We start from the raw sequence: 25,588 nt of genomic DNA, 5'->3' as shown, positions 1-25,588 counted from the left end.
GCTTGACTGTGCAGACATGGTCTCTCATCGGGCTGCTCTAGTTCAGTCTTCAAAAGGAAACCAAAAATGGACTAAATCCAGCAGACATCATTATGGGAAAAGATGAGGTGAGGGAGCAGGTGTGAGCTCAAACTTGAGGCCAGGGTAGAGAAGGGCTGTTTCTAGGTGCTGGAGAGGTCATAATGCAAGGGGTTGAAAGGAAGATGAGGAAGGGAGAAGTCTCTGATGGTGGAAGGGTTTAACTGGGAGAAAATCTGCCACATTTCAAAACTGGACCCCAGGGAGGACCCAAAGTGAAATTGAACAGTAGGCATACATGAGACACTACTTTTCCTCTCTCTTCCTCTAACTGAAAACACCCCAATCACTCTTCTGATGGCAGGATCATTTGAAGGAAGAAAAATAGTTGTTTTGGTTGTTGGTAACTGATTATGAAATGCTCTGTAGCAGTGATGATCCATTCTCTGGTTTTAGTCCAAGAATGTTTAGCTGAGGCAGGAATAACATGTGAACACTACCTGGATGGCTATCCTAGTTAGATTTTTGACACTAGCTTTCTGCTGGTTCCTTGCTACCTGTCTGATGATTGTAGGGGAATGGGAAGCTTCATGTAAAAGTCTTTGTCAATGGGAATTGAATCTTGACTTAGTATATAAACTGTTCTCTGACCAGTTGTTACCTGCTAAACAATTTCTCTCTTATAAATATTTCAAGACTCAGAAATAACTTGAAATTCCCTGGTTTCGTCCATGTTTATGTTGAACATTTGAGCATTCATAACAACATAATGTAACTGTGTCCTGCCTTTTTGGTAATTTTGGTAGTAATTTGAGACTTGAAAAGAGAGATATAATTAGAAAAACATTATCTTAGAATTACTAAACATACTGTAACCAGTCTTCCTTCCTTGAAGGAACACTGATACATGTATAGCATAATAGATGGTATAGTTAATAATGCTGAGTGGCTAATCAGGCAAACTGGGGAGCTTGCAGCCATCAGAAAACTGTTAGTATGGCTACTGCTTTGCACTGTTTAAAATGGCAACCATAAGCACTTTTACATTTATGTCAAGATCAGTCTTCTGGAAACAATACCAAAGTCCAGTTTGTTTTTCCATTATTTACTTGCACTTTTCAATAGATGCCAAAAAATAGCATGTTTTCTTGGAGGTTTACTCCCTGTGCTTTATCAAGACCTTGTACTGTAGGCTTAGACAGGGCTTTTTCACTAGCTAAGAAGTTTAACATTTTTAAAACAGAACCCTTCGGATTTTTAAACTCGCAGGGAAAAACAGAAATGCATTAAGCAAAAATCCCAAATCCAACATTTTCAAGAGATTAGGCCTTGAAGGGCCAAAGCAATTATTAGTGTTAGCTTTAGGTTTAAGCAAAAGTAGTAACAAGAAACAGTATCCTTCAAAAAACTCCTTTTGCACTTAGTGTGCCCCAAATTTGTGTTTGGAAAAGGCTTCCAACCACCCATTTCCAGGTGCCATGTAGTTCAGTGAATGTCAGTTGCTCAGTGTTCAGCCTTATATGTAAAATGTGTTGATATGTGTTGAAATGGTAGACATGAAATTTCAGAATTTGTGAATACATATTTGGCTTTACAGTCTGCCTCATGTCAACATTCTGTCAGTGTGTGGTTTTTTAGGCTCCAGTGCTGTTTAAAGGAAGCCTTAACTTTTTCTTGACAATAACCACCTATAATGGATTGATATGAAAGGATGATTATTTGAGTAAGGATATGAAAGCTGGCTTCAGAGCTTCTTGAAGAATGAGCTTTGTTCTTTGATTATTTCCATTCTGATACAAGAGAGACTTTAACGTAGTCCAAATAACATGGTTGGTGCATGGAGACTTTTTTCTAAAGAATTGCCAACTCATTCGTTCACTGTAGAGGAATGTAGTATTTCTGGTATCCCACTTCAGTGACTAGATTAAATAACTGATGAAAGTCAGTTACTTTGATGCTACTGCTTGTTTTGTTTATAATAATGGTTGACTAAATATCCTGCTTTTATGCTTATTTCCAATATTTTGTTTGTATTCCATATCTTCCTGATTCTGTCTTCAAAACCTTTGTATTTAATTCTTAGGGAATGGTACTTACGACAAAACCTTTAAAACCATTAGTTGAAGTAATACCTAGAGTAGGTGCTTAATCATCTTGTGTCATGACTTAAATTCTCTCTTGAGCTGGGCTTTTGAAAAATTCGAGTGCTTGAGTAACTACTTTAATAGAAGCATTATAGGAAAGTACCAAGCAGCAGAAAAAGTAAGAGAAAAGGTCATCTGCTTAGAAAAGATTTGACATGCTTTTGAAACTGGACATCCTAGAGATTGTTATGCTCAATGGATGGGTTTGAATTCAGAGCACTGAATTAAAATCTCTGCAGAGAAGTTGGGCTTGCTGAACTCCAGCCTCTGCAGAGAAGTTGGGCTTGCTGCAGATCATGTATAGAGAACATGCTGTATTAGACAGGACTGAGATTTTCACATGCTTACTTTGACCCTCTTGAGTGAAAATCACTGTGAAGAAAACAGGATTTTGTTCCTGTATGTGTTGGACTGGATGAACGAGTCCGGCACAATAGCAATCAAACATGTTACCTTCACCTTTAAGTAATCAAATCGAGCTGATAAAATGCATTTGTTCCTCTAGCTCCCTTTAGTAATGTAGAACTTTAACTCACTAAGTCATACAAACTTAACACACGGTGTTTGTACAGTGACACTTTTTTCTGTTTGTTTTTGGGGGCAGTTGTTTGGGTTTGTACCTTGTTTTATTGAGAGGCTATTTACAAAAGGAATTCTGACTGTTTTGGATTAGTTATTTTCCTGGTATGTTGACCCATGAATGAAAAATTCGGAAAACATTGTGGAAAGTTTTATAAAGCTGTCAGGTTTGTTCTGCGACATGCAAATGGGACAGAAACTTTTTTTGGTCAAACGCATAAATTTATTTCTGTTACATTGTCTGCAGTGCTGTTTCAGAGGTGTTTTTAAAAAGGGTGAATTTGTGGTTTGCGGTGTTCTCAGCACAACAAAGCTTCTATGCTCTTTAGCATGTTCCATATATTCAATTGTCCCTTCCAGTAACTTTCAAAAAATTCTAAAATATGGCTGATAATTTTGTCTCAGAGGTTTAATACCAGGCTACAGTAAAGCTATGTACAGAATCAGAGTTCTGCATAGTAATGACAGTTAGTGAAAGTGCACCTGTGAAGAGACATCTGATACAAAGCTTGCTTAATTGCTCATTGAAGCTTGTGTGTTATATTCTGTGACCAGTAGTATGTTATATATTAATGCAGGTTCAGTATATATTGTGAGGCTTCTCTTTTGTGTCTGAATTGATCTGAACTGAGGGAAGTAGCATGGACATGCCTTCATTTACCAATCCTGTTCCTGGTTTTGTCTACTAGATATAGGACATTTTTGAGACAAGTTGCCTAATCCTGTCACACCACCTACTGTTGAAAGGAAGACATTGGGCATGTTTTTCTTGTCTAAAATTTAATGCAATCCCCTTAATGTCATGATTTCCTGCATTTGGTGCAAATTGGTTTCTTGGTTGTTAGTATTTAGGAGTAGAAATCCTGTAGTAAAACTAGTATTGCTTAAGGTGAAATTACTAGCTAATTTTGTCATATATCAGCAGTTTTCTAGTTTAAGCAAAGTTGAAATGTTGTTTATAGTGACAAGAATAAAGGGAAGGGTATTCCCTTTAAATAGAAATTTGATTGTTCTATGTCAAGTCTGAGACACTGTAGTTGCTTAATACAAACTGTCAGCCTTGAAAATGACAGTGACATAAGAAATCAACATATTTTAGATAGTTTTTCTTATAATAAGTAACAAAATATTTTCTAAAAAATGTAAGTGTGTCTTCTCTGTTTTTGTACAAAAATGAAAATGTCTTATCCATATTCAAAAAGCTGATACTAAGATCTTGATACTGGGGCCGGCAGGATTAAACTCAGAGCTGGCAAGAGAAGTCTGTATGTGTATAACTTCTCTCTGCTATTGAAAATTTAATCTGGTTGCACACTTTTCAGGAAATTAACTAGAAGCTTAATTTGTCTAAACTCAGATTTTCTTGTGGAAAGTGTATTTTCTTTGTTAGTGGTTCAAGAGTGAGCTCCTCCTACACTTACCTCTTGTATAGGTGCTTTTCCTGTTTGATTAACTTAGCTGTTGGGTGTTTGTATTCAAAGCTCAAATGAAAACTGGACTTAATATACAAAAATGTTTCTGCACCAGATGGCCATTAAGAACTTGGTATTGGAAGTGCTGTTAAACAAGTTATGTAGAACTACTCAGTTTTCAGGATATTTATTATATGAGTACAAAGCAATTTGATACTCTCATGCTGTCTTATTCCTTGAAAGGATATTATCTTTTAGCGTGTTCTGTCAGAGGGGAGTGGGGTTGTGGATCTGTTCAAGCAAAAGAATCCTTTCTTAGATTGTGTTTGAAATGGAGGTTATATTTTTGTGGGATTGCCAGTACAGCAAATCATAATGTGAGGTAGGAAAATGCGAATAAAGACTTTTTTTAATAGTGCAGATGTCTGCACTGAAGGCAAATCTGTTGAGCTCTAGACTTGTTTCTAAGACTTTAAGTCCTTGGAACTGTTTTTCTGCATTTACAGCACTTTTTACCATGTCAGTAGTAAGTAGATTAAGCCATTTTATGTCTTTTTACTGTGTAAATATTTTTATTTGTAGACATACATGTAAAAGAAACAATCATTTAACTTTCTTTCCTACTTCTTTTGTTCTTATTTCTTCCTCCTCTTTCCCCCCTGATTGACAGGTGTAGGATCTTTGCCAGGAGAGAGGCGTGCCTCAGTGACAAATTCTTCAGCCTTGACTAGCTTTGGTAAATCCCTTGCCAAATCCAAAGTGCCTGTCAAAAGATCAGTGCTTGAGAGAACACCTAGCCTCTCATCAGTGAGCAGCGCTCAGAGTGAACAAAGTCTTTTCAGCACTAATTGTAAGTATATGTGAGGGTTATGGGTTTTAACTGTTTGATAGCCAGCATCAATTGCTTGCCAGTAAAAATCCTCTTGGTAGGGTGTACCTGTGTTAATTCTGATTTTACTGCTTGTTAATTCTAGGTCTTAATCTTTTTGCCTCTTTTACTTGGAACTTTTTTGAGACATACTATCTGGAAGAGCTTTGAGCCTTGGATTTTGGGTTGATGAGTAGAGATTTTGGTACAACTTCTCTTCTATCCTGAAACACTACATAATCAGCATGTCTTTTTGAAGCAAGAGTTTCCTAATGTTTACATGTAGTGTAATATGTCTGGACAGAATGGTTTACTTGTCATAATATTTGGAACAGTGTGTTACAGGTTTTTTGATGCTAAATGTTTTTTTTAAATCAGTCTATATCTACTTTCAGAGTCTTAGGACAAAATATGTAGATCAAATTACAGGCACATAAGTGAAACTTGTTTTAGAAGATAAATTTTGGTATGGGTAGACTTCTGTAATATCTAAGGTAGCCGTAAACATTGGTGTATGATCTAACCAAATCAATCTTGATTAAAGTTAGTGAGAATAATACCAGGATTTACTTTGTTTTGAAGTTCTACAGCAGTTCTTAGGAGTTCTGAGGGGGAAAAGTATAAAGCAAGTAACATACAGCTGACTGTCAGACATATTAGTATCCCCAGCTATGCATACTTTAACTACATTCAAATATTCTGCTACTATTTTATCACCTGTTATATCTTGAAGACTGGGCAAAGACCTTTTATTTATGCCATATGTCACTTAAATCTGTCTTCAATGGACTGAAAAAGAGAGCTATGATTTAACATACGTCTGTGGTTTATATATGCGCATATGCATACACACATAACTACATTTCCTCATATTCTTCTCCCCCCGCCTCGTACTGCCTTCATTAAACTAGAAGCTAACATAGTCCTCAAATGAATAAGAGTATGTGTAATAAAATATGCATGTGCATCTTGCTGTGTAATGAGATCGGTTCTGATACTGTGACAGCCATGTTGACTTTTGCTGTTCAGGTTTAGAACTGTATCTGGAGTTGCTAAGCAGCTTTGTCTTCTCTTTGCTTTGCTCCCTCATGTAACAAAGGAAGGGGTCATTGCTTCATTACAAAGGAGTGTATTCAGATTAAGTATTCAAACAGATGACTCCTTATTTAGCCTGATTTGCTAGCTGCTGTAATCTGTTTTGTCCACTGCCTTCAAGCTTACAATTTTTTCCACTCCGATTCACGAAGACCAAGCAAGAGCAATATGAGAGGTCGAACATGGCTGCAGTCTCGTAGACTTTAAGCTTGCTTAGATATTTTTTAAATGACTATACCAGGAGGACTACGCAGTTGCACAGAAACTAATTTTTCTCCTGTTATTTTCTTCAATTCTACACTAACACCACCGACTGACTCAGGAAGCCACTATGATATTACCTTACTGACATTGCTGCTAGTGGGTTCCTACAGCTTTTGTATTGTTCCTTTGTTAGCCACGTTTACTGGGAAGAGAAGTAGGTGGTATTCCTTTTATTTCTATTCTAAAGCATGTATTTTGTTTTGTGGAAGTTGGTAAATATATGCAATGTTTTGATCTGCTGATTTTCTGTGATATTATTTTTCTTTAGGGATTATTTTACACTTGATGAGAATTATTTATATCTAATAGTAAGGATTTGTGAGTATAATGACTAAGATTATGTGTAATTCATATGTTAATGAAATTTTTGACTGAATCAACTTGGAAAGAACTAAGGAATTTTCTTTGTATTCTAATGCTAAGTACAGTGCTGTTCTTGTTTTTCATTCTTGCATTTAGTCTACTATGTAATAATTTCAGAAAAAATTGTGAAGCTAAAGTGTTTTTATTAGATTGGTGGGACACACAAAGCTCAGAATGGGAGGCTTATGTTGTGTGTGTCATGAAATGTATGACAAACTACTGTGATCCTGTCAACAATATTAAATTAAAAAGGCACTTGGCTTGTTTGGAGTTTGTCTTCTTTTAGCAGAGAAAAAAAAATTACAGGGGAGCATTTCTGCTGCTTTGTCAGTTCAGCCCTTTGTTATGGGACGTCCTTGGATTGGTAACTCCATGTGGCAGCATTAGGGCTTGGTGTGGTGTTGTTTTTTGTTTGTTTTGTCTAATGAGCTCTTGAACGTTGTGATTCTTTTCTCTAAAATGAATTCTTATTTGAGAAGCTTGAAAATCATGAGGTCAGAAATACTGTTGTTACTAAAAGCATATTTTGTATGCAGTCAGTTTGAGCTTTGAAAGCCAGATTTTTTTTTAAAATAGTAATCTCAGTTTTAGTGTTGAGCTAAAAATGCTGTCCTTTGAACATACATATTAACTCTGAGGTTAAAAAAAAATATTCCAGATTTTAATTGCATTAGAGTAATTACATATATAGTAAATACTGCTTCAAAAGTTAAAAAGCTGATCCTTGCAGTTGACCTGCATCTGCATTTTTGTACAGCCAGTACTTCATTAAAATTCTTCTAATGAGTTGAGTTTTCAGATCTTTACTGGGCTGAAATAATTTCATACCTGTCTGTCTTTATTCAGGATTGCAGTAGCTGCTCTGAATTTGAATCCAAAAGTGATCAAACACTGTAAACCTGGGAGGTTTTTGTGGGGTCATTTTGGGTATTTTTTGATACTTCCACACAGCCTAGTTAGCTGACTCCAGAATTTTTAATAGGGCAGAACAGTTCCCTAACTACTCCTACACCAGAAGGCTGCTCACACACCCAAAGCACTACTTCCATGGTGTGCTGCTGATTTAGAAGAGGAAGTAGCACACTAGTTTGTAAGCAATTGTTAACTCCTTGCAGTGAACTCTGAGCAAACATCCTTAATTTAGTGATTTGCAAAAAAAAGTTAAGGACTGCTTCGTGCCTTGTGCTTTACTAAAACAAAGAGTTTTTAATTCTCTAATGTGATCAGGGTCAGATTCCCACAGAATAACTGTGTTGCTGATGTCTTATGCAAATTGCTCCTTGTGTACAGAAGTTTTTGGCCAATATTTAGCTTTTGTGTATTTAGAGAGGCTCCAACTTCCTTTTTTTAAAAAAAGATGATGGCTTCAGTTGCATATGTTTGTTAAAGGGAAATCCTCTTTCTGTGGTAACTTACATGATTTATGCTAGTCTGTTTAAAGACAATCTCAAGACTGTATGCTCAATCTCTTAATGAACAATATTAGACAATACATGTAGTTCACATTGCCTTTAAAAAAATGCAGTTTCATTAAAACATTAGTCTGAGGCAAACCTGGTAGTATATGACAAAAATTTCCTCCTCCCCCACCCTTTTTTTTCCCAATGACTAGAGAGAAAAGCAGTGTTGTGACAAACAATTCCACAGTGAGTTAATTTTTTCTTGTCTCTGGTAAATGCCATGTGAATTCTTACTCTTTAACATGTTGGTATACACAATTTTTTAGTGTCCAGAAAAAAGTCTACTCAATCAGTACTTAATTTAGAAATATTTTCATAGTTTTTCTGGACAACAGAAAGAATGTATCCCAAAATTTCAGGTTTTTGTTTTTAAGGAAAAATTTCAATTGTGACCATTCAATTGTGACCATAGATTCAAACCTCTTTCAAGGTCATTTAGTTTCTGCAAAAACTGAGTTGTCTTATGGTTTAATTTTCTCTAAACTATATATGCCTAGAGCAAATTCTTTTGTGATTCTGTTTTGCAGCTGTAAGTGCCACAGTCATCAGGAATGGAGAATGGCCTTCAAAACCAGCTTGCCAGAATGGCACTTTGGGGTCTGTCCCTTTGAAAGCACTACCAAGACCTAGATTGCACTCGTTGAGGTCAACTCCAAAAGGTATATGAGTCTGCTTGTAGACAGAGGAGGTAAAATCACATCAGTGGTGCTTCAAGGGTTGTAAGATTTCATAAGAAGGCTAAAATAGTCTTTGTGTTGCCATAATTGATGGAGGTATTTCAGGGAAATGGAGAGGTCTGTGCTGTGGTACAGTTCAGGTTTGCATGGTACAGGACTAAATGCACCTTGCTACATAGCAGGTTTCATTACATGGGATTTGCGTTGCTTTAAAAGGAGTTATTTTCCTTTGGAAAATTCAGGGCACAGGCTTTGTCACTGCTGGTAATCTGCAGAACAGACATACCTGAATTTATCCTGAGTGTATGGTTGTTCTTGTCTTTATGCAGACTTCGTATTATCTTCACCCTTCTCAAGACTGAAAGGACCTTGGAGGATGGGGATGTATTTTTGAATAAGATATTGTTAGAATGTATCTTCTTCTGTAGAACAATGACATTGTCCCATCTTTCAAAGGGAAGAGTCACAGAAACTTAAGTTCTCATGTTGCTTTTTCTTGGTATTATATTTGGGATGAGTTAGAAGCTTTAATGGAGACAAGACGATTAATTGTGTTTTATCATCTTGTGCTGAAAGAAACATTAAATGTACTTCCTGACTTTGTATTAAGCATTGTTCAGGTTCTTATTTTGGTTTGAGCTAGGAACTCTTGCTTGGCCAACAGTGTGTCTTCCACTCAAGCCACAAACACCAGCTGACAAGTCATTCTCTGACCAAAACTAAAGACATAATGGGAGCAGATAAATAAGCTTGCTGTGTCTCTTTCCTAAGTCCTAGCTGTAATCAGCTTGCTTTTGACCATCTTTGTGGTGAACTGGTTATTGTAATTGGATAAACCTAATTAAATGCTGTACTCCTGCATTAGACTTAAATTTTAAGCTGGTATCTGACATAATGGAGAATAAATAAGAGATGCCTGCCAAATGTCTCACTTGTAATGACATGCTTTAAAAGAGTAAACAGTGAAAAGAAACAGCATTTGCCACAAATTACAAGTCGCTTTGAAACAAACACGAATCATATGGCTTTCTGACAAGCTGATGCTTTCTGTCGGGGTCCAGCACATGCAGCACAACTATGCATAGCTCATTGTCTTCAGTGACCTGGCAGTGTGCCTTGAGCACCTGGAGGAGCAGTGTGGCCAAAGGAAGCTGGTATTCCCCTTCAGATCAGTGTTACCAGGCCTATAGTGTTGTGTTTTGGGTTCTTCCCAGACCAAGAGGGTTGTTTTGAAACTGGAAAGATTCAGTGGAGACTTAAGAAGATGGCTGGGGTCCCTGTCCAGTGAGAAGAGGTTCAGGGAGTTGAGGTGGTGCAGACAATAACTTGAAAAAGGACAGCTATAAAGCTCATGGTGCCAAACTCTTCTCAGTAGCACCAGATCATGTAGCAATCAGAAATGCTTGCAAATTGTAGAGTGGGAGATGCATCCTTGCCCAGTGGTGCTGTAGAACCACCCTTCCTGGAGGTTTGTAAGGCCCATCTAGACAAAAGCGTGGTCAGCTGATCTCGTCCTAATGGTGACTCTGCTCTGAATGGGAGTGTTGATATCTGGCCTCTGGAGGTTCACCCAGTGTTTCTTTATCTGCATTGTATTTGCTGCTGGTTTAGGACTTAAGTAACTTGATCTTAGTGCTAAAATGAAATCCTTACTAATGTTTTCTCCTGCTTAGAAGGCTTTTAAAATTATCTTTTTTATTTCTTCCAAAGTGGGTTCTGGAGAAGCAGAGCTAAGTTTAAATACAGCTTAAACATTCTAGAAGGTTTCTCTTTTTGTGTTTGAATAGATTTGTGGATCTTGTACTTAAATGTAAAAGTGTAAGATATATCTTCAATTATTTTAAAACTTTAAATAGTTGTACTTTAAAGTTCATCTAAGCTTTTACTTTTAGGAGCAAAGACCAGGTCTGCTTCACTGAACCAGTGCACACCAAAATCATCTGGGCCTCTACACTTAGCAAGAAAAGCCAGTGAGACTAGAGGTAATTAGCTGTTGGGTAGTCAGTTTTTTCACTTTTCCTTGGATTTCTCTGTCTTGAGAAGGAGCAGCTATGCTTTATGATTTCAGAATAATTGAGATAGTTGACTCATTTTCTTTGCAGTTCACCAGATTGGACACTGGCTCTGCAAGGTTCTGTTCTTTACCTATTTGCTTTAGGGACGTCCATTGTCTGCTTGAAACTTGCATCCCATAAGGACTAAAAATACAGAATAATTAATCTGTCTGTTAAATTATGTTCTGTCACTTGCTTATAAGGTTGTATGCTTGCAAGACACAGTGTAGACTAGATTTTGCCAAGTTTGTGTTTAATTTTAGCAATATTCTTGTGAGAGCATGCTGATGAGCTCTGCCTGTTGAGAATATTTACTCCACTCTGTTTCTGTATCAAATGTTTGTTTTATCATTAACTTTGAATTAAAATTGGTCCTTTCTGTCAGAGTGAATCAAAAGAACAGATGCAAACTTTGGAGAAGCTTTGTAAGACCAAATTTTTACTTTGAGAGCAAAGCTCTATTTGCAAGGCTGAGGCGGGGGAAACAAGTCCAGTGGTGCTACAAAGCAGCTTGTTTCCTGAGGAAGCCTGTGCCATAGGATCCACACTATTCCTAAAGCATGCAGAAAGGTGTTGTCAAAAGACCTTTTATGAACTTCTGCACATGACTTTTGCACTTACACCCAGCAGTCCAAAATATTGGTTTTGTTCAATAACCTTCAAATAATAAAGTTTTTAGTTATTTTCACATAACTTGTAAGTAATACAAGGGTATCGTAAGGGTGGGTTAACTTTCTTAGTGCTGTCATTTATAGCTAACTTGATTGTTAGCACATTTGAGAGTGTTGTTAATTTATTGCTCTCTGTACAAATAAAATAACTGTAGCATAGAGAAAGAAAAAAAATGTTATAATGCCAGTATAGATGATAGTTTTTCATTGTCTGTGGTCCTCTTTGAATGAGTAAAGTGAAACAGTGCTACCTGATTTAAACGATATACAGTAATTGTAATTGGGATGATTGTAATGCCTCCTGCATTTTCGAACAGTTTCTTGCAATGCTAAATCTTGCTGTAGATCATGCCATCAGCCATCAGAATAAAGAAGCTGAAATTGCAAAGTTTGAGGAACTAATGTAGAAAGAATCTTGGATCTTAAACAAAAGGTAGCCCTATTGTTCCTTACTGGCTTGAAGTATAATTTGTTTGTTTGTTTGTTTCTTCCCTTTCTGAAGGTACTCCTGGAAGAAATGTACAGCAAAGTCTGTCATGTTTTGGTTCTGGTGAGTTTTCTGAGTGCATTTTATATTTTCTGTGGTGCAGCTCAAATTAAGTTTATATGTTATATTAATATGTTTGTTCTTTTCTGAGAAGAATAGATGCACAGTGGATAATTCTGTAAACTATCAAACTATCACTGTCTCTAGTTTCAAGGAATATGGAAAAAAACCTATTTATCTGGGTTTTCTCTACTTCCTGTCTTCTTGCTACCCATCTTAGGCTATGTAGTCTGTTCTGTTCTGTTTCCAGTGAAACGTAAGGAGATTTAAACTGTATGCAAAAAAAAAAAAAAAAAAAAAGGAAATTTACTTTTTAGCCAAAGTAAGTAATGAATGAACTCATGTGTTGCAGCATTAAAAAAAGCCAAAACCAAACAAATGGAAGAATCCTGCATAGCCTTCTTTTTCTGGAATGTTCTTTGTAAATAACCTGGCAGTGTGAGTTGTCTGCATATATCACTGTAGACTATGTTTGTGTAAGAAGTTGAAGTTATCGGAGCATGTTGATGTGTGTGCCTGCTCATATGGCAGAGAGAGAAATCGCAGCTTATTAAGTGGCAGATGGCGTTTCAAAATCTGGCAGAGTTTTAAGGACTTCATATTGGGTTTGTTTTTGGTGTTTATGCCAGTCAGGACACCTGGTGCTAATTTCTATCTGCCAAGAGACTGAACAGTCTTCAGATGATGCTTCTACTTGCAGCACTTTCCAGCTCTTTACAAGAGAGTTGACAGTCTAAATTAGTTTCCTGAGAATCTATGTGTATTTGTTGAATTAAAAGCTATTTGTAATTAATTACTCATTGAAAAGCCCTTTTTGAGAGATACTGAAGATCACCAGAAGGCCCTGTGTCTCCTGAGTAAATAGCAGATGTCTTTCTGAAAGAGTTGCTGTAGCCAAGCAGATGTTAAAAATTTGGGTCTGAAATTACTGGGCAAATCAGTTCTGACCTGTTACTGTGGTAGTGTGGCAGTATTTTTTACGTTTCCTGTAGTCATAACATGCATTTCATGCTTTTGTCTTTTCTCCGTTGGGTGTCAAATGTCTACATATTAGTTGTGGCTTTGATATCTTCTGTTAAGAGTCAGGGCTTCTGTTAGACTTTGCCCAAAGTGCCTGTTCTGTTTTTGCTTTTATTGATACTTAGCTGAACTATGTTAGTTTAGGTAAAGCCTGATGCTGAGTTTCAAGAGCAGTATTTTAGTATTTAGCAGTATTTTAGTAAATGCTCTTTACTCATACTTTTACCAATAAAATGGTTGTATTTCAGTGTTTGCTTTAACAAACCTGAACTCTGCTTACTGTACTGAGTCAGCTTCCAAAACTGGAGATGTTAGACATTCAACTTAAGACATTTCTAATTTGTACAGAGAATTAGTGTAATTTCCCATTTATGAATGCAGAGCTGTCTGGTGGAATATTTTGCATTGTTAAGAAGTTTTTTCCATCCTTACAGTTGCAGATAGTTTTTACAGAATAAAAATACTGTGTGACTGCTTGGGTATTCTGCAGTACAATGTCTTACATTTAAAAAAAAAGACAAATGATCTTTTTTTGAAATGAACTGAAATAATGCCAGCCAGTACCATGTAGAATGAGACCCACTATCTTCTTTTTTTTTTTTTTTCCTTTTGGCTTTGATATTATAGTAAAGCTTTGTTCTAATGACTGCAGCTAGTATAAAGCTTTTGTTCTTTTATTTCAGTGCCGTAGTTAAGTCTACAGTTTTTAGCCTTGCCTAGTCAGAAGTTCCAACCTCACTTCTATTTCCTGCCCATGTGCCCAGGACTAATTTGTTACAGCAGAACTCTGATAATTGATTACAATATTAAGGTATTAACTAAGTGTCTAGCTCAGTTGTTCTTACTGCCTTTCACATTTCTTCAAGGATGAAAAAATAGCAGGCTTTCTAGATACACTTCTGTTCCCTTAATGTTGGTGCTGTTTCTCCATTCTCCATTCGTTTACAGCAGTTATGCACAGCCAGAATCTGCTTGACAAAGCAAGATGCAACTTACTGTTAGTGTGCCTGTAAAACTGGACAGACTTGCCTGTTTGCAGCTGTTAATTTCTTGTTTATGTTAAAACATTCACAAGTCTTCTTTTTCTGAATTCTGTATTTTTCATGGGTGATGTTCAGTGCATCAAACAAATTCTTCAAGTTCTGTGGTATATTTCTTCAGCACTGGCTTCAAAGCTAAGGCTTTAAAGTTCTTGAGAATGTTTTATTATACTTCTTAACTTGCTAGCTTCAAGTAAGGATGTTTATGTGCACTTACTGCAATCTCTTAATGTAAATATGAATAAAAGTGTTGCCTCTTACAAGGTGGAATTTTGAACTATATGCAAAACTACCTCTAAAAATCCATAAAGTGCTGTTCCCTTTTTTCTTCAACTTCCTTGTAGACAAAATGGGCTGTGTCTAGTCCCTCTGTAGTATGTTACAGTGCAGTGTGTGTGGATGCAGTGGGTTTTCACATCTCAGGTCTCTGTTACTGACCAAAAGTTAAGTTACAACAGAGTAATCTCTGAACCTACATAAGCCAAGCAAAAGCACATATCCTGTTTGGCAGTTCCAAAAGTAAAGCAATCACTTTGGGAATAAAGCATGTGAATATTTGGCTTATCCTGTTTTTCCATGACCCTGAAAGGGATCTGTGATGTATTATGGATACCAAGTTACAATTATATGTGCGGCATAAGACTATTGTCAGGACAACAGCAAAGACAACTGATGGATACACCTGCAAAGTGTTATAAATGTGATCAGTGTGATTTATGTTGTATCTTTTAGCACTATGATGCAGCATAGCATCGGTTACTAAAGGCTGCAGAAGCCATGAAAACCAAAGGTTTATCCAAAAAATGGTACATGCTCCATCATGGTGTTCTGTTTTCTTATTCTTATAAAGAAAGGATGTTTGTTTTAGTTCAGCCATTTGTGAGAAAATATAACACTGGGAGAAGGAAGAAATTCAGTCAGGGGGCTTATTGCAAAAGTGAGTAATAGTGCTGATCAAGCTCAAATGGAAAAAAAAGGTACAAATATAACAGTCCAAGAAGTTGTCCCTTGGAACAGGTTGTTAAAGGTGGGGTCTAGCTCTTCACTCAATCCTTATACTGGGACAAGATGTTTTTGCTAGCAAAATACTCTGGTTCAGACAAAAGTTGGAGGCATACTTTAAGATTCAGTTTACACCCATTTCTTTCATGCTGTTAGTCATCCCTTTTGAAACTCGAGAGGAAACAGTTCTTATGTTGTACATGTTTTGATAGAATAGGTTACTCTCAAAATACTTGCACTTTCTACATCTGAAAAACAAGGATTAATGTTTATCATGCTCTGATTGTGCTTTGACAACAACAAACAAGACTTAATGTTTTAAAATTATATGTTATACTGTGTCAAAATGTGTATTTTTTAAAAAATACACATTTTGGGAAATGTGTATTTTTAAAATACACATTGGGAAGACTATTCTGAGATGTGATGCTCATTGTTATGAGTGCCAAATACTTAGGTCTTCAGTTATTTGTAGCATTCAGCAATGTGTGGCAAATTACCTCAACTGATGAGGGATATCTGTTCAAGTAACTCTTTAGGGCTCTGTTTCTCCTTTTGTATCTGATTAGAAGATCTTTAGGAGTTTGTTATTGATTGGGGAGTGGTGTGTATTTGCTTGCAAGAGTTTCTGCAAGTGTAGAAGAAACTCTGCAGGCAGTGGTGTTGCTTAGAGACTTGAAAAGGCCTTGATAAGTATGTGAACATACATGCTCTGGCAGCCAAGAGATCCTGGTCTTCCACATTGCAGAAGTGGGACTCCTGACTAGCTCTAACTGGGAATTTCAATATAGATGTATTAGATAGACTGGATTCTCAGTCTGTGGTATTAAGAGCTTCAGCATTTGTAAATAATTTGGGTTAATGAGTTTTTCTCTCTCTGTCCCTGTCTCCAAAAGAAAAGCCAGGAAATCCTGCAGAAGAACTTGGAGCAGTTTTGTATGTTCTAAGACACAGATTAGTACAGGATTAGATTCTGTATTCATTTAATGCAGTTAATGTTTTACACACTGGAAATTCTGGGAGTTGAACAATGTAAATTAATGTTTTTACTTTGTCCCTTGAAAAGCAACAGACATCAGGCTTAAACCTCTTTTGCAGATATTTTACTGTGGCTGGACTATTTTTTTGCCTTTCTAGCTGCAATAAAAAACCTGGCTATAGTCTTTTTTTTAGATGTTTTTTTTTTATTCATGTGAACTATGAGGACTATCTGAATGACTCAGTTGTCTCGTGATCTAACCTTAGAATACCTTCAGGCTAATGCTCTTATAAACAGGCAGCAAAGCTAAGTAGAGTAGCTACTGCATGTGACCTAGCTATGAAAGCTGGCATTTGTTTTGCCATTTCTATATAAATAAATGCATATAATCTAAATTTATGAATTGGAGTTCCTTAATAATTGTATTCCTTGGAGACATATAATGATATTTATTTTGACAAGTTAAGGGAAAATCTATAAACCTGAAATAATACTTGAAAAACAAAAGCTGCTGCCTTCTTGGCCAGATTTTTACATTGTTACTAAATAAAGTATAGTACAACAACTGGATCTAAGGATTTAATTTCTTGGGTGAGAACTAGAATGCTCCAGAAGTCTTCAAAGTGGAATGGCTGGTGCTGATATTCACACTCTAAACTCTAAAATAATCTGTTTTGAGTGGGGCTTTTTTGTTTGATTGTTTTTATTTGAATAAATGGTGTTTTCCTGATATAGTATGTTTGTTAGAATAGGCAGTAGGATGCAAAAAAGCCAGAGGTACATGACAACACAGTCTTTCTTAATGTATTCTAGATTTGGTCTCTTCTGCTAATTCTATCAGTGTATTTACATTCATGTTCCTTGTGTTCTTCTCAGACTTGATCTTCTGAAAGTTAACCATTTGGGAAGGTTGTCTGTTGTTCTGTGCTAACAATCAGCAGTGTTCCCTGTACCTTCAAGAGATATTTTTACAAAAAACCAAGGAATTCCAAAACCTCAAGGCTTGCTATGGAGTAACATATAAGCCATCTAATTCAAGTGGTAGTAGTTCTACTAGTACCACTTGAATTAGATGGTAGTTCAAGTTCAAGTAGTTCTACTACCACTTGAATTAGAGGGGCAGTTTGTCAGACTGATGGACTGAAAATGTTGGGCTTATTTTTAAAATCCCAGCAATGAGGACTTAGTAGAGGTTTTATCAGTTTTACTATCCTGACAGACAATCATTCATTAAGGTCTTTTATAGCCCAACCAAAATGGTTTTCACACTACCAAGGTGTGTTTCTTCTGTTAATGCTTTTAAGTAAGGACCTGTTTTCTGGATTACAGGTTAGAGATTTCAGAATTCTTTGTTATTACTTAGTTCCAAACTTCTGTGAGAACCTTGCTCTCTAGCTCCCTACATCCATACTCCAAACAAGTGGTGATGCAGAAGTATGCAGGCTTTCTACAGCAGGAATGTTTGTAGTTTATTTCTGTGGCATTTATTCTGTTGTGGGGAGGAATGTCTGTGGTTCTCTTCCCTGGTATTTGTTTTGATGTTTCACAATAACAAGCCACACAGGAGAGCAACACAGAGCTTTGGTTTTCTTACACTTGTCTAAATATTGGATAGGCCAGCCACTGTGTGAGTAGAGAGTGCAGCTGAAAGGGGTATCTGCAGATTGCATCAACTCAGTCCAAGTGATAGATAGTGAAAATTCCCATGTAGGGAGCTGGAGTTTGTTGGACCCTGGTAGGGGCTTAAGTGGACATAATACTTGGAAAATCATGGAGCTATCACAGAAATGTGAAACTCGTGGTCTTGTGTCAAAGATGGTTAAACAACTTGTACATCTGCCTTTTTTTCTGCATGTCTGGGGTAAGGGAGAGTGTACAAAGCCCATACACGCAGGCAAAAGACAGTGAGTTATCTTAAATATGCTTTGTGCTCTCCAGATAAACCACTAGCATGTCTTAGGGTATATACTTGCCAAATTGACTTTATTTGCAATATTGCTCTTTATTAGAGGCTCTCTGGGTATTGTTCTGATGCCATGGATGAAATACATGTGCATGGTGAATATAAATCAGTATTGTGTAAATAAATAATTAATAGATCTGTTGGCTGTGGGTCTAAGTCTAGTCTAAGCATTTATTTTTCCTCTGTTGCTTGAAGTTTGAGCTCACAAGAACTTAGCATACACCTACCCTGTTTCTGAATGGCAGCAAAGAGATGGTTTTGAGTTTTTTTCACATCTGGCCAGCCCATGGAAGCTTCAAATTTCAGGGCATTTTACCCTAAGGTTAGTGATATTGCACAGTGTTGTAGAGTAGTAGCTCTGTAGGATTTTGCCTGAGGAAGACTAATCAAAATGCCACTTTGAAAGGGACATCCTGCAAATGCACTTCCCTTAAATCAGAAGTTAAAAATGAAATTATTCCTGCAGTGTTTTGTGGTTATTCTCAACTATAAAAGAGTGAAGATAATGTAAATACCACTGTTGCACATGGGAGACCCAGATCAGCCTTAGTCCTGTATCAGTTTGCATGGGAATCTCACTGCAGCATCACCTTCAGTTTGACAGGCTGCTGAATTTATAATGGTTAAAAGATTCTGTGTACAGAAAGAAGAAACATAAATTATTTAGGATTTTACTTCCTCTCTGAGGAAGGAAGATGATTACTTTTTTCTTCAGGAGAGGATTTGAACTTAAAATTAGTCTTGAAGCTGCAGTTTGCATTCATTGTGGCAGCAGGTACTGTTGCCTACAAGACAATTAGCTTTTCAAAGTAGAGCACTGGCTAGAGGAAGGCGATCACAGGAAAGTGGAGTGGGAGCAGCATTTTCCAGAAATAAAAATGAGGACACAGATGACCCTTTGGCTCTTAGTAGGTTCCTGTTTCTTGTATCTCTCTTTGCATAAGCAATCACCCCTCAGTTCTTCCTGAAGTAAAGCATGCCAGTAAAATCCATCTGCTCTGCACTGCTCTTGCTGTCTTGTGACATAGAGCCAAGTGTCCTTTGCATGGACTTCTTGGATTTAAATATCTAGCTCCCGATTTAGCCCTTTATACAGTGAGACACTTAACTGTGTTCCAGTGGCATTCTTAGAGATTGTTAGATGAGAGAGGGAAAGGGACAGTAGAAATGCAGACACTGTGGATTTGGCCTCGTGAGGCTGAATTGAGAACCTACAGATGCCAGTGCACTTGGCTCCTTTATTGTCACATTGCTAATGTTCCCAGAAGTGGCAGATACACTAAATGTACTGGTGTAAAAATAGGTCATCAATCCGATGGCGTCATCAGGTACTGATGCATTTAGCAACCCACAGTGAATTATGTGGTCATAACATGTAAGAGCCCCTTTCTCCATGTGGATCACAAGTTCTGCCCTGGGAATCAAAGGGAAGAACCAGTAAGATGCTAGCAAATAAAATCTGTCTTGTCCTTTTGTCCTTTGTATATTGCTTCCTATTTTATTCTATTTATGCTCTTTTCTGGTACTGTTTTCTGTCGCCCTTCTCTAATGTCAAGAAAGTGAAAGACCTGTCTGTGATCCTCATTTCATGTTATGCATGAAATGTAGACAGTGCATGCTCCTGGCATGCTCTGTTACGATCCTGTGGATTACGCCCTGGCTTTGTAGTCTGGCAGCACGAGGCCCTGGATGACTGCCGTGGGAGTGCAGGCAGGAGTGGAAGGTGCTGTTTTCCTGAGCCAAGGAAACCACACTAGCACATGCACGGCCACCACAGTGGGGGTATACTGTGGTGTGACACTGAGCTCTGGAAAGATTCCTGGAGGAACCTCTCTGCAGGTTAACTCTTGTCTGGGAGCTGTTGAGACTGGCGTGGGCAGTCCTCCTGCTGGCTGCTGTCAGAGCACTGGGTACTGGATGGCACTAGATGACACATGCATCCATTGCTCTTTATTTGTGCTGTCAGGTCTGCTTCTGAATAACACAGATTTGTTTCAGGTTTCTGGGGTTTAATAGAATTAAAACTCAAGAGGCTAGAAAAGCATTTTTGTCAAATTAGAAGGTTTTTTACAAGTAATATGATGTATCTGTTTCTTCATGGCCTATTTTCACCCAAACAGCAGGAAAGAGGCAGTAAAAGTATTATTTTTGTATCTCTGTAAGGGGAGTTTTGGTCTTTCCTACAAAGATTTTGATGTCCATATAGAGCTTTTGTCTGCTCATATTTTGTATGGTGATTCATTCCTTCTGCAGTTTCCAAACTGGTTCATTACATCATGTTTTTCCTGTATAGATTCTTTGTTCTTGCTCCTGTTCCTAGGAGGTTTCAGCAGGGTGTTCCATCTTCTCTGGTTTTACAGCCAATGAGGAGTTCTTTACCTTTCTCCTAAGCACTGTTGCAAGGATGGGGAGAAGTGGTGGGTTGTTTTTTGGATGTGTTTTGTTGGTTGGTAGTGGTTTTGGTTTTTTTTGTTGTTTTTGTTTTTTTTTTCAGCCTGATTGGATTGTTTCCACCTTTTTGAGAGCATCAGATTGGGAAGGTGAGAGAATATTTACTACATAGGGCAGCTTCTCCCTTGGAGAAATGTGGGAACAGGAGGGAAATAAAAAGGAGTTATTCTGGAGGTATCCTGGCAAAAGGGTGAAACTTGGTGTGGCTGGGTGCTAAATTTTGAACTATATGCATACAGCCAGTCTTCAAATATGAACTATTTGAAGACTGGCTGTATGCCCAGTAAAAATCTCAAAATGCCTTAATTAAGAAAGGATTTGACAATCATGATCTAATATTTGATGAGATGTGCTAATGGAACTGTGCGTGTGTGAATACACAAGTCTACTGAACTGTACTGTAACAAAACTTCTGGTTTACTGCTCAGTGTGGTTTTCAAGCATCATAATAATGCAGCCCAGAAAGGGGCAGTGTCTTTGATAATAGTATTGGACTAGGAAAGAGTCTGGAACTTCAGGCTCTTGGAAAGATAGATGAACATACATTGCTTGTGCCAAAGCTCTTCAGACTAGAAGGAATAGATGAGGTTTTATAGCAGTAATGACATGCATGCCCTGCTGTGTACAGAGGCTGCCCTGGGAACCAAACAAAAAACCTAATTTACTGTCTTTGTACTTATTTTGAATGGTTTTGTGTGGACTGAAAATGTATTATAGTACTTCAGAGTTGGTGTTTCCAGTGTGCTGGGAAATAAATATTTTGGTACCTGCTTTGAAAACATGCCAGGGTATTCTCAGGCAGTCTGCTGTGGAGGTCGCATGGATGGGTCTGTCTCGGTGCTGCCCTGCAGCTCTTCTGCTCTACATACACTGAGCATCTGCCTCACTGTCACTGCACTGGGCTCTGCATGATCTTAGACATACCCGGATACAGCAACAACGTGCTATTTTTAGTTCTAGCTGATGTGGAAAATAAACTCTATGAATTTAAAATGCATCTTGGGCAAGTACGATATGCTATTAAAATATGAAAGTGAGATTTGTGGACGTAAAGAGAGGACAGGCAAGGCACTGCTGAAATGAGACCTGTCACTGTGATATTTGATTGGGTTTATTCCTGCTTCAGACTAAGTTGAGTTACTTGTTTCTGGAAGTGGAAAAAGTCTTCTAAGGTATAGATGTTAGAGAAAATTGGCTGGAGTTCGCTGAAATGGCAGAAGTACATAATCAATGAAAAAGCACTTAATTTTGTTGTCTCTAAAGAGTGACAAAGTCCGTGGAGGCCAGCTCTTCAAACAGCCCCAAAGAAGTATGAGCTGCCACTGTCTTGTCTCCAACACTGGCTGAGAGTACTTGGGTGGTCTCAGCTGCAGTGGCTGCCTGGTAAGGCAGCTGCTGCCCTCAGGAAAAGTAGTGAAATGTTTCTTTTTGCACAGGAAGGTGGCCAGTGCATGTATGTCTACTTATAGGTCACAGGTAAAAAACGTAACATTTTCTAATCTGTAAAACAATTACTCCTTTATTTTCTACATTTATTTTTTATTTAATTTTTGCTAATGGCAGTGGACTTCAACAAAGTATATGCAAAATTTTTCAGCTCATTAAATAGTAGGAGGAAACTTTTTATATGATGGCTAATCAAATATGGGAAGAACATCTGTTTTGTAAGAATTCCTCCAACACTGCTTATTTGCCTCAGTGTTTGGGTGCCTTCAAAACCCAGCTGGCAGAGAACTGTTTTAATGTGAATTAATGCCCGAGTCCTTTTCCTCTGATGATAAATGGAAGCATCTGCAGTGTTGAGCTGCCAAGCTAAGCAGAATTTCCCTTAAGCAGCTCTCAAATACTGAATTGTTCTTAGAGAATAGATGTGTCTTTGGATTTGTTAACACTTGAAATGTGGACATAATGTTTGATTGAAGGAAACAGTTTTAAAAAGTGCACTCTGAAAAGATTTTTGGAGAGCAAAGCTGAACTATGCCTCCAGGAATATTCAAATAATGTTCCTTACACTTTCCAAAGAAAAATTACATGGACTGTGACATTGCCGGGTGATATATTCAGCTGGTGAGACCACCCACTTCCTCCTCCTCCCTCCTCATCCTCCTCCTCCCATTTCTCCTTTTCCAGTTCCCAGCCCACAGAGTCCCATAGCAGATTGAGCATCGGTGCTGTGATGCAATTCAGAGGCTATTGGTTTTCGAAAGCACTAAGTCTGTTTTATTTTGAGGATAAGCTTTGTTTTCAGAACATCTGGTGAGGAGAAGCTGCCAGCAGCATTTACATTGTGGATATCTGCTCTTACTGATTTTTTTGCTTGTCTGTGCATAAGGAGTAACAGCAAAGGAATGGAGACCTGATTATTTCTTCAAGCCTGTTTTCTTTAGCAAGAATTGTTCACTTCTGGAAGTAGTGATTTAAAAACATAGTATGTGACAGTACATGGAGACTATTTTTTGCTTGTTTGTCTTCCAATTGCACCGAAGACATGTTATGGTCCCCGAAATTTTCCTTATCCAACATGCGCATAAGGCTGACAGCGAAGGGATTGCTTCGAAATATTCGTCTGCCTTCTGGCTACAAGAAAAGCACTGTTATATTTCATACAGGTTTGTGTATTTTTAATATGATGATTAGAGTGTGCATTTAGTGAGTATCTTGTTTGCTTCAACAGCATCTTATTTTTAGCAGGTAAGAACTGTACTGGGCATAAGAGTTTTTGAATTTCAGACGTAAGTGAATGACTTTTAAGCAAAGTATTTAATATTCTAAGCCTCTGCATGTGTGCTGATCTGCTTGTTTGCAAGGTAGTTACTCTGTTTGTGAAATGCAAATTGGGATTTGCTCTTTCCTTGCACAAATCCAAAAATAGTATCAGGAAGTCTGTGCTTATTTATCTAATAATTTTAATGGTTATCTGCTGGGAACGCTGTCTTTTCTGTGTCTTGATTGGGTGCAATTGGAAACAGGGAGGGAAGTGGAATGAATACAGGTGTGACTTTCTGTCTGTGGGAAATATTTGAATACTTACCTGTAGGTATCTGTTATCACAGTTGTTGTGCTAAATACATATTACTTGCAAGTAGAATAAAAAAACTTTTGTGCCTCTTGTTTTGAGAAAAACCCAAAAGGTACAACTTTTTAATACACTGAAGACGAGTGTGTGTGTTTAATTCACACACACAGAGAACACAACAAACAAAAAAATTACAAAATTCTCATCTGCATCTGACCTGATTTTTATTTTCAGTGTCAGGCGAAGCAAAGCAAGTTTATGGAAGGTGGGCCTTATGCCAGGACATAAAATGTGTAATTTTGGGGGTGAGGGGTGGAAGTTGTATTTTGCTTTGAGCTGAGCTGTGTGACATCTAGAGATACTGAGAGCATCTTGCATAAGTATTTTTCTCCACTGCACTATTTACAATTTTCTTTCGTTTTACTTAGCGGGGAGCAAGCAGCTATATAAGCTAGTTTTGCAGAAGCTCTTCACTCAAGAATTTCCTCTCTTACTTGAATACCACCCTTTCTGCTTTTATTTTCTTGCAGTTGAGTGCTATCAGTCCGCTTTCCTTACTGTCCTGTCTTTTCACATGGCTGCTTTAACCATTTTCCTTGTCATTTCTTACCTTTGCCAAAGTAAATCCAGCTTCAAAATTTTCTTGGGGCCATAAATGCATTTATGAACAAAATACAGGCCAACTGTACAATATAGGCTTCTGTTTGCAGGTTGCTTGTGTTGGCATTAAACTAGGATTTAAATACCTTGATGTCAAAAACTCTCATGTAAAGGGTGTCTTTGTGCATATAACTATATAAATAATGTGGAATTTCTACATGACATAACACATACTCCAGGACCAAAAATCCTAAAGAAGAAGGTGAGGGAAGATAATGTTCAGTCTTCCAAATGTTCATTAAGTGATACTGAAATTTGTGTAATTGAAAAATAAATTTAATGAAAAAAGTGCATGTATCAAGAGAATTTTACAATTATAAGAATCAGCTTTTGGTTTAATTTATTTTGAGTGGATGTGAAAGCAAAACCTGCCTGAAGGTCTCTGAAAGATACAACACGTGAAATAGATTGCAAGCCCTGTGTTCTGGTTAAGAAGAACTACACTGGGAAGTGCTGAACAGACCTGTGTGTTTTCTCCATGTCTAGTATGTACAGACCAATAGCACAGCACTGAAGCTTCAGAGCTTTTGCCTGCTTTCCCCCTTCTGCTTTGCTGTCCTTGTGTCTTGTAGGAAGTTATTATGTTAGCAGAAGGCTGACCAGTGGTTAGCTAGAGCTGAGTATACCAAAAAAGTAGGGCATATGAAAACCAGGTCATAGTCTGTAGTGGAAAATGCAAGTATGTATAGATAATACTGCGGTTTTTGAAACAGCAGAATGCATTGAAGCTTGTTAGTGATTATTTCAGGTTCATAAACTCAGCAACAGTACATGAGGCAATGACTGTGTATATCACAAGCATAAAAGGTTATTTTCTGTTGCTGTTAAATCCAGGAGGAACCATATTTACTTTTACAGCACCAATATGACTGTCTTTTCTTGTAGTGGTTTAATTTGATTAAAATGACATGTGGCTTCTTTCTAAGGTCACATGAGCAGTAGGCACAATAAGCAGTAGAGAGTGTGTCAATAAATAAGGGAAGAGGTAACTGCCAGAAGGAATTTCAGGGTCCATCTAGGAACATGAATATGTATGAGTGTTACATAAACCCCTCTGAGTACCAGTTTTTATGTAGATTGCACTTTTAAGAAGCATTATCATGGATTTCATTCTTTGCTCCCTTTGATCATAGCATAGATCGACTGGACTGCCTTTATTACTGTAGACCATCCTTGAGATGCTTACAGCTATTGTTGAAATGTAGAATTTTAAAGTAATCTAGAGCACAGGTCAGGTTGGATTCTTCTGTTGTCATATCACCTGTGCTTGACAATTGCAGTGCAGTAACTTGGTGAAGTTAGAAT

The 25,588-nt window shown here is 37.5% G+C and overlaps 1 protein-coding gene across 7 annotated transcripts in view; it reads left to right on the top strand.

Moving 5' to 3' along the window:
- MTUS1 (microtubule associated scaffold protein 1) overlaps positions 1-25,588 on the top strand; it is a 115,783-nt gene that overhangs the window by 44,187 nt on the left and 46,008 nt on the right. For all 7 annotated transcript variants that reach the window (XM_021536582.4, XM_077782850.2, XM_021536329.4 and 4 more), the window contains 4 exons: positions 4,824-5,003; positions 8,731-8,862; positions 10,773-10,862; positions 12,108-12,155. In XM_021536582.4, the coding sequence (XP_021392257.2) occupies positions 4,824-5,003; positions 8,731-8,862; positions 10,773-10,862; positions 12,108-12,155 (450 nt within the window). The remainder of the gene's footprint in view (positions 1-4,823; positions 5,004-8,730; positions 8,863-10,772; positions 10,863-12,107; positions 12,156-25,588) is intronic.

Source organism: Lonchura striata, chromosome 4 (genome assembly GCF_050655825.1).
Source record: "Lonchura striata isolate lonStrDom1 chromosome 4, ASM5065582v1, whole genome shotgun sequence".
Classification (NCBI taxonomy): Eukaryota; Metazoa; Chordata; class Aves; order Passeriformes; family Estrildidae; genus Lonchura; species Lonchura striata.
The sequence above is the reverse complement of the archived record's forward strand: the minus strand, read 5'-3'. Positions and strand labels throughout refer to the sequence as shown.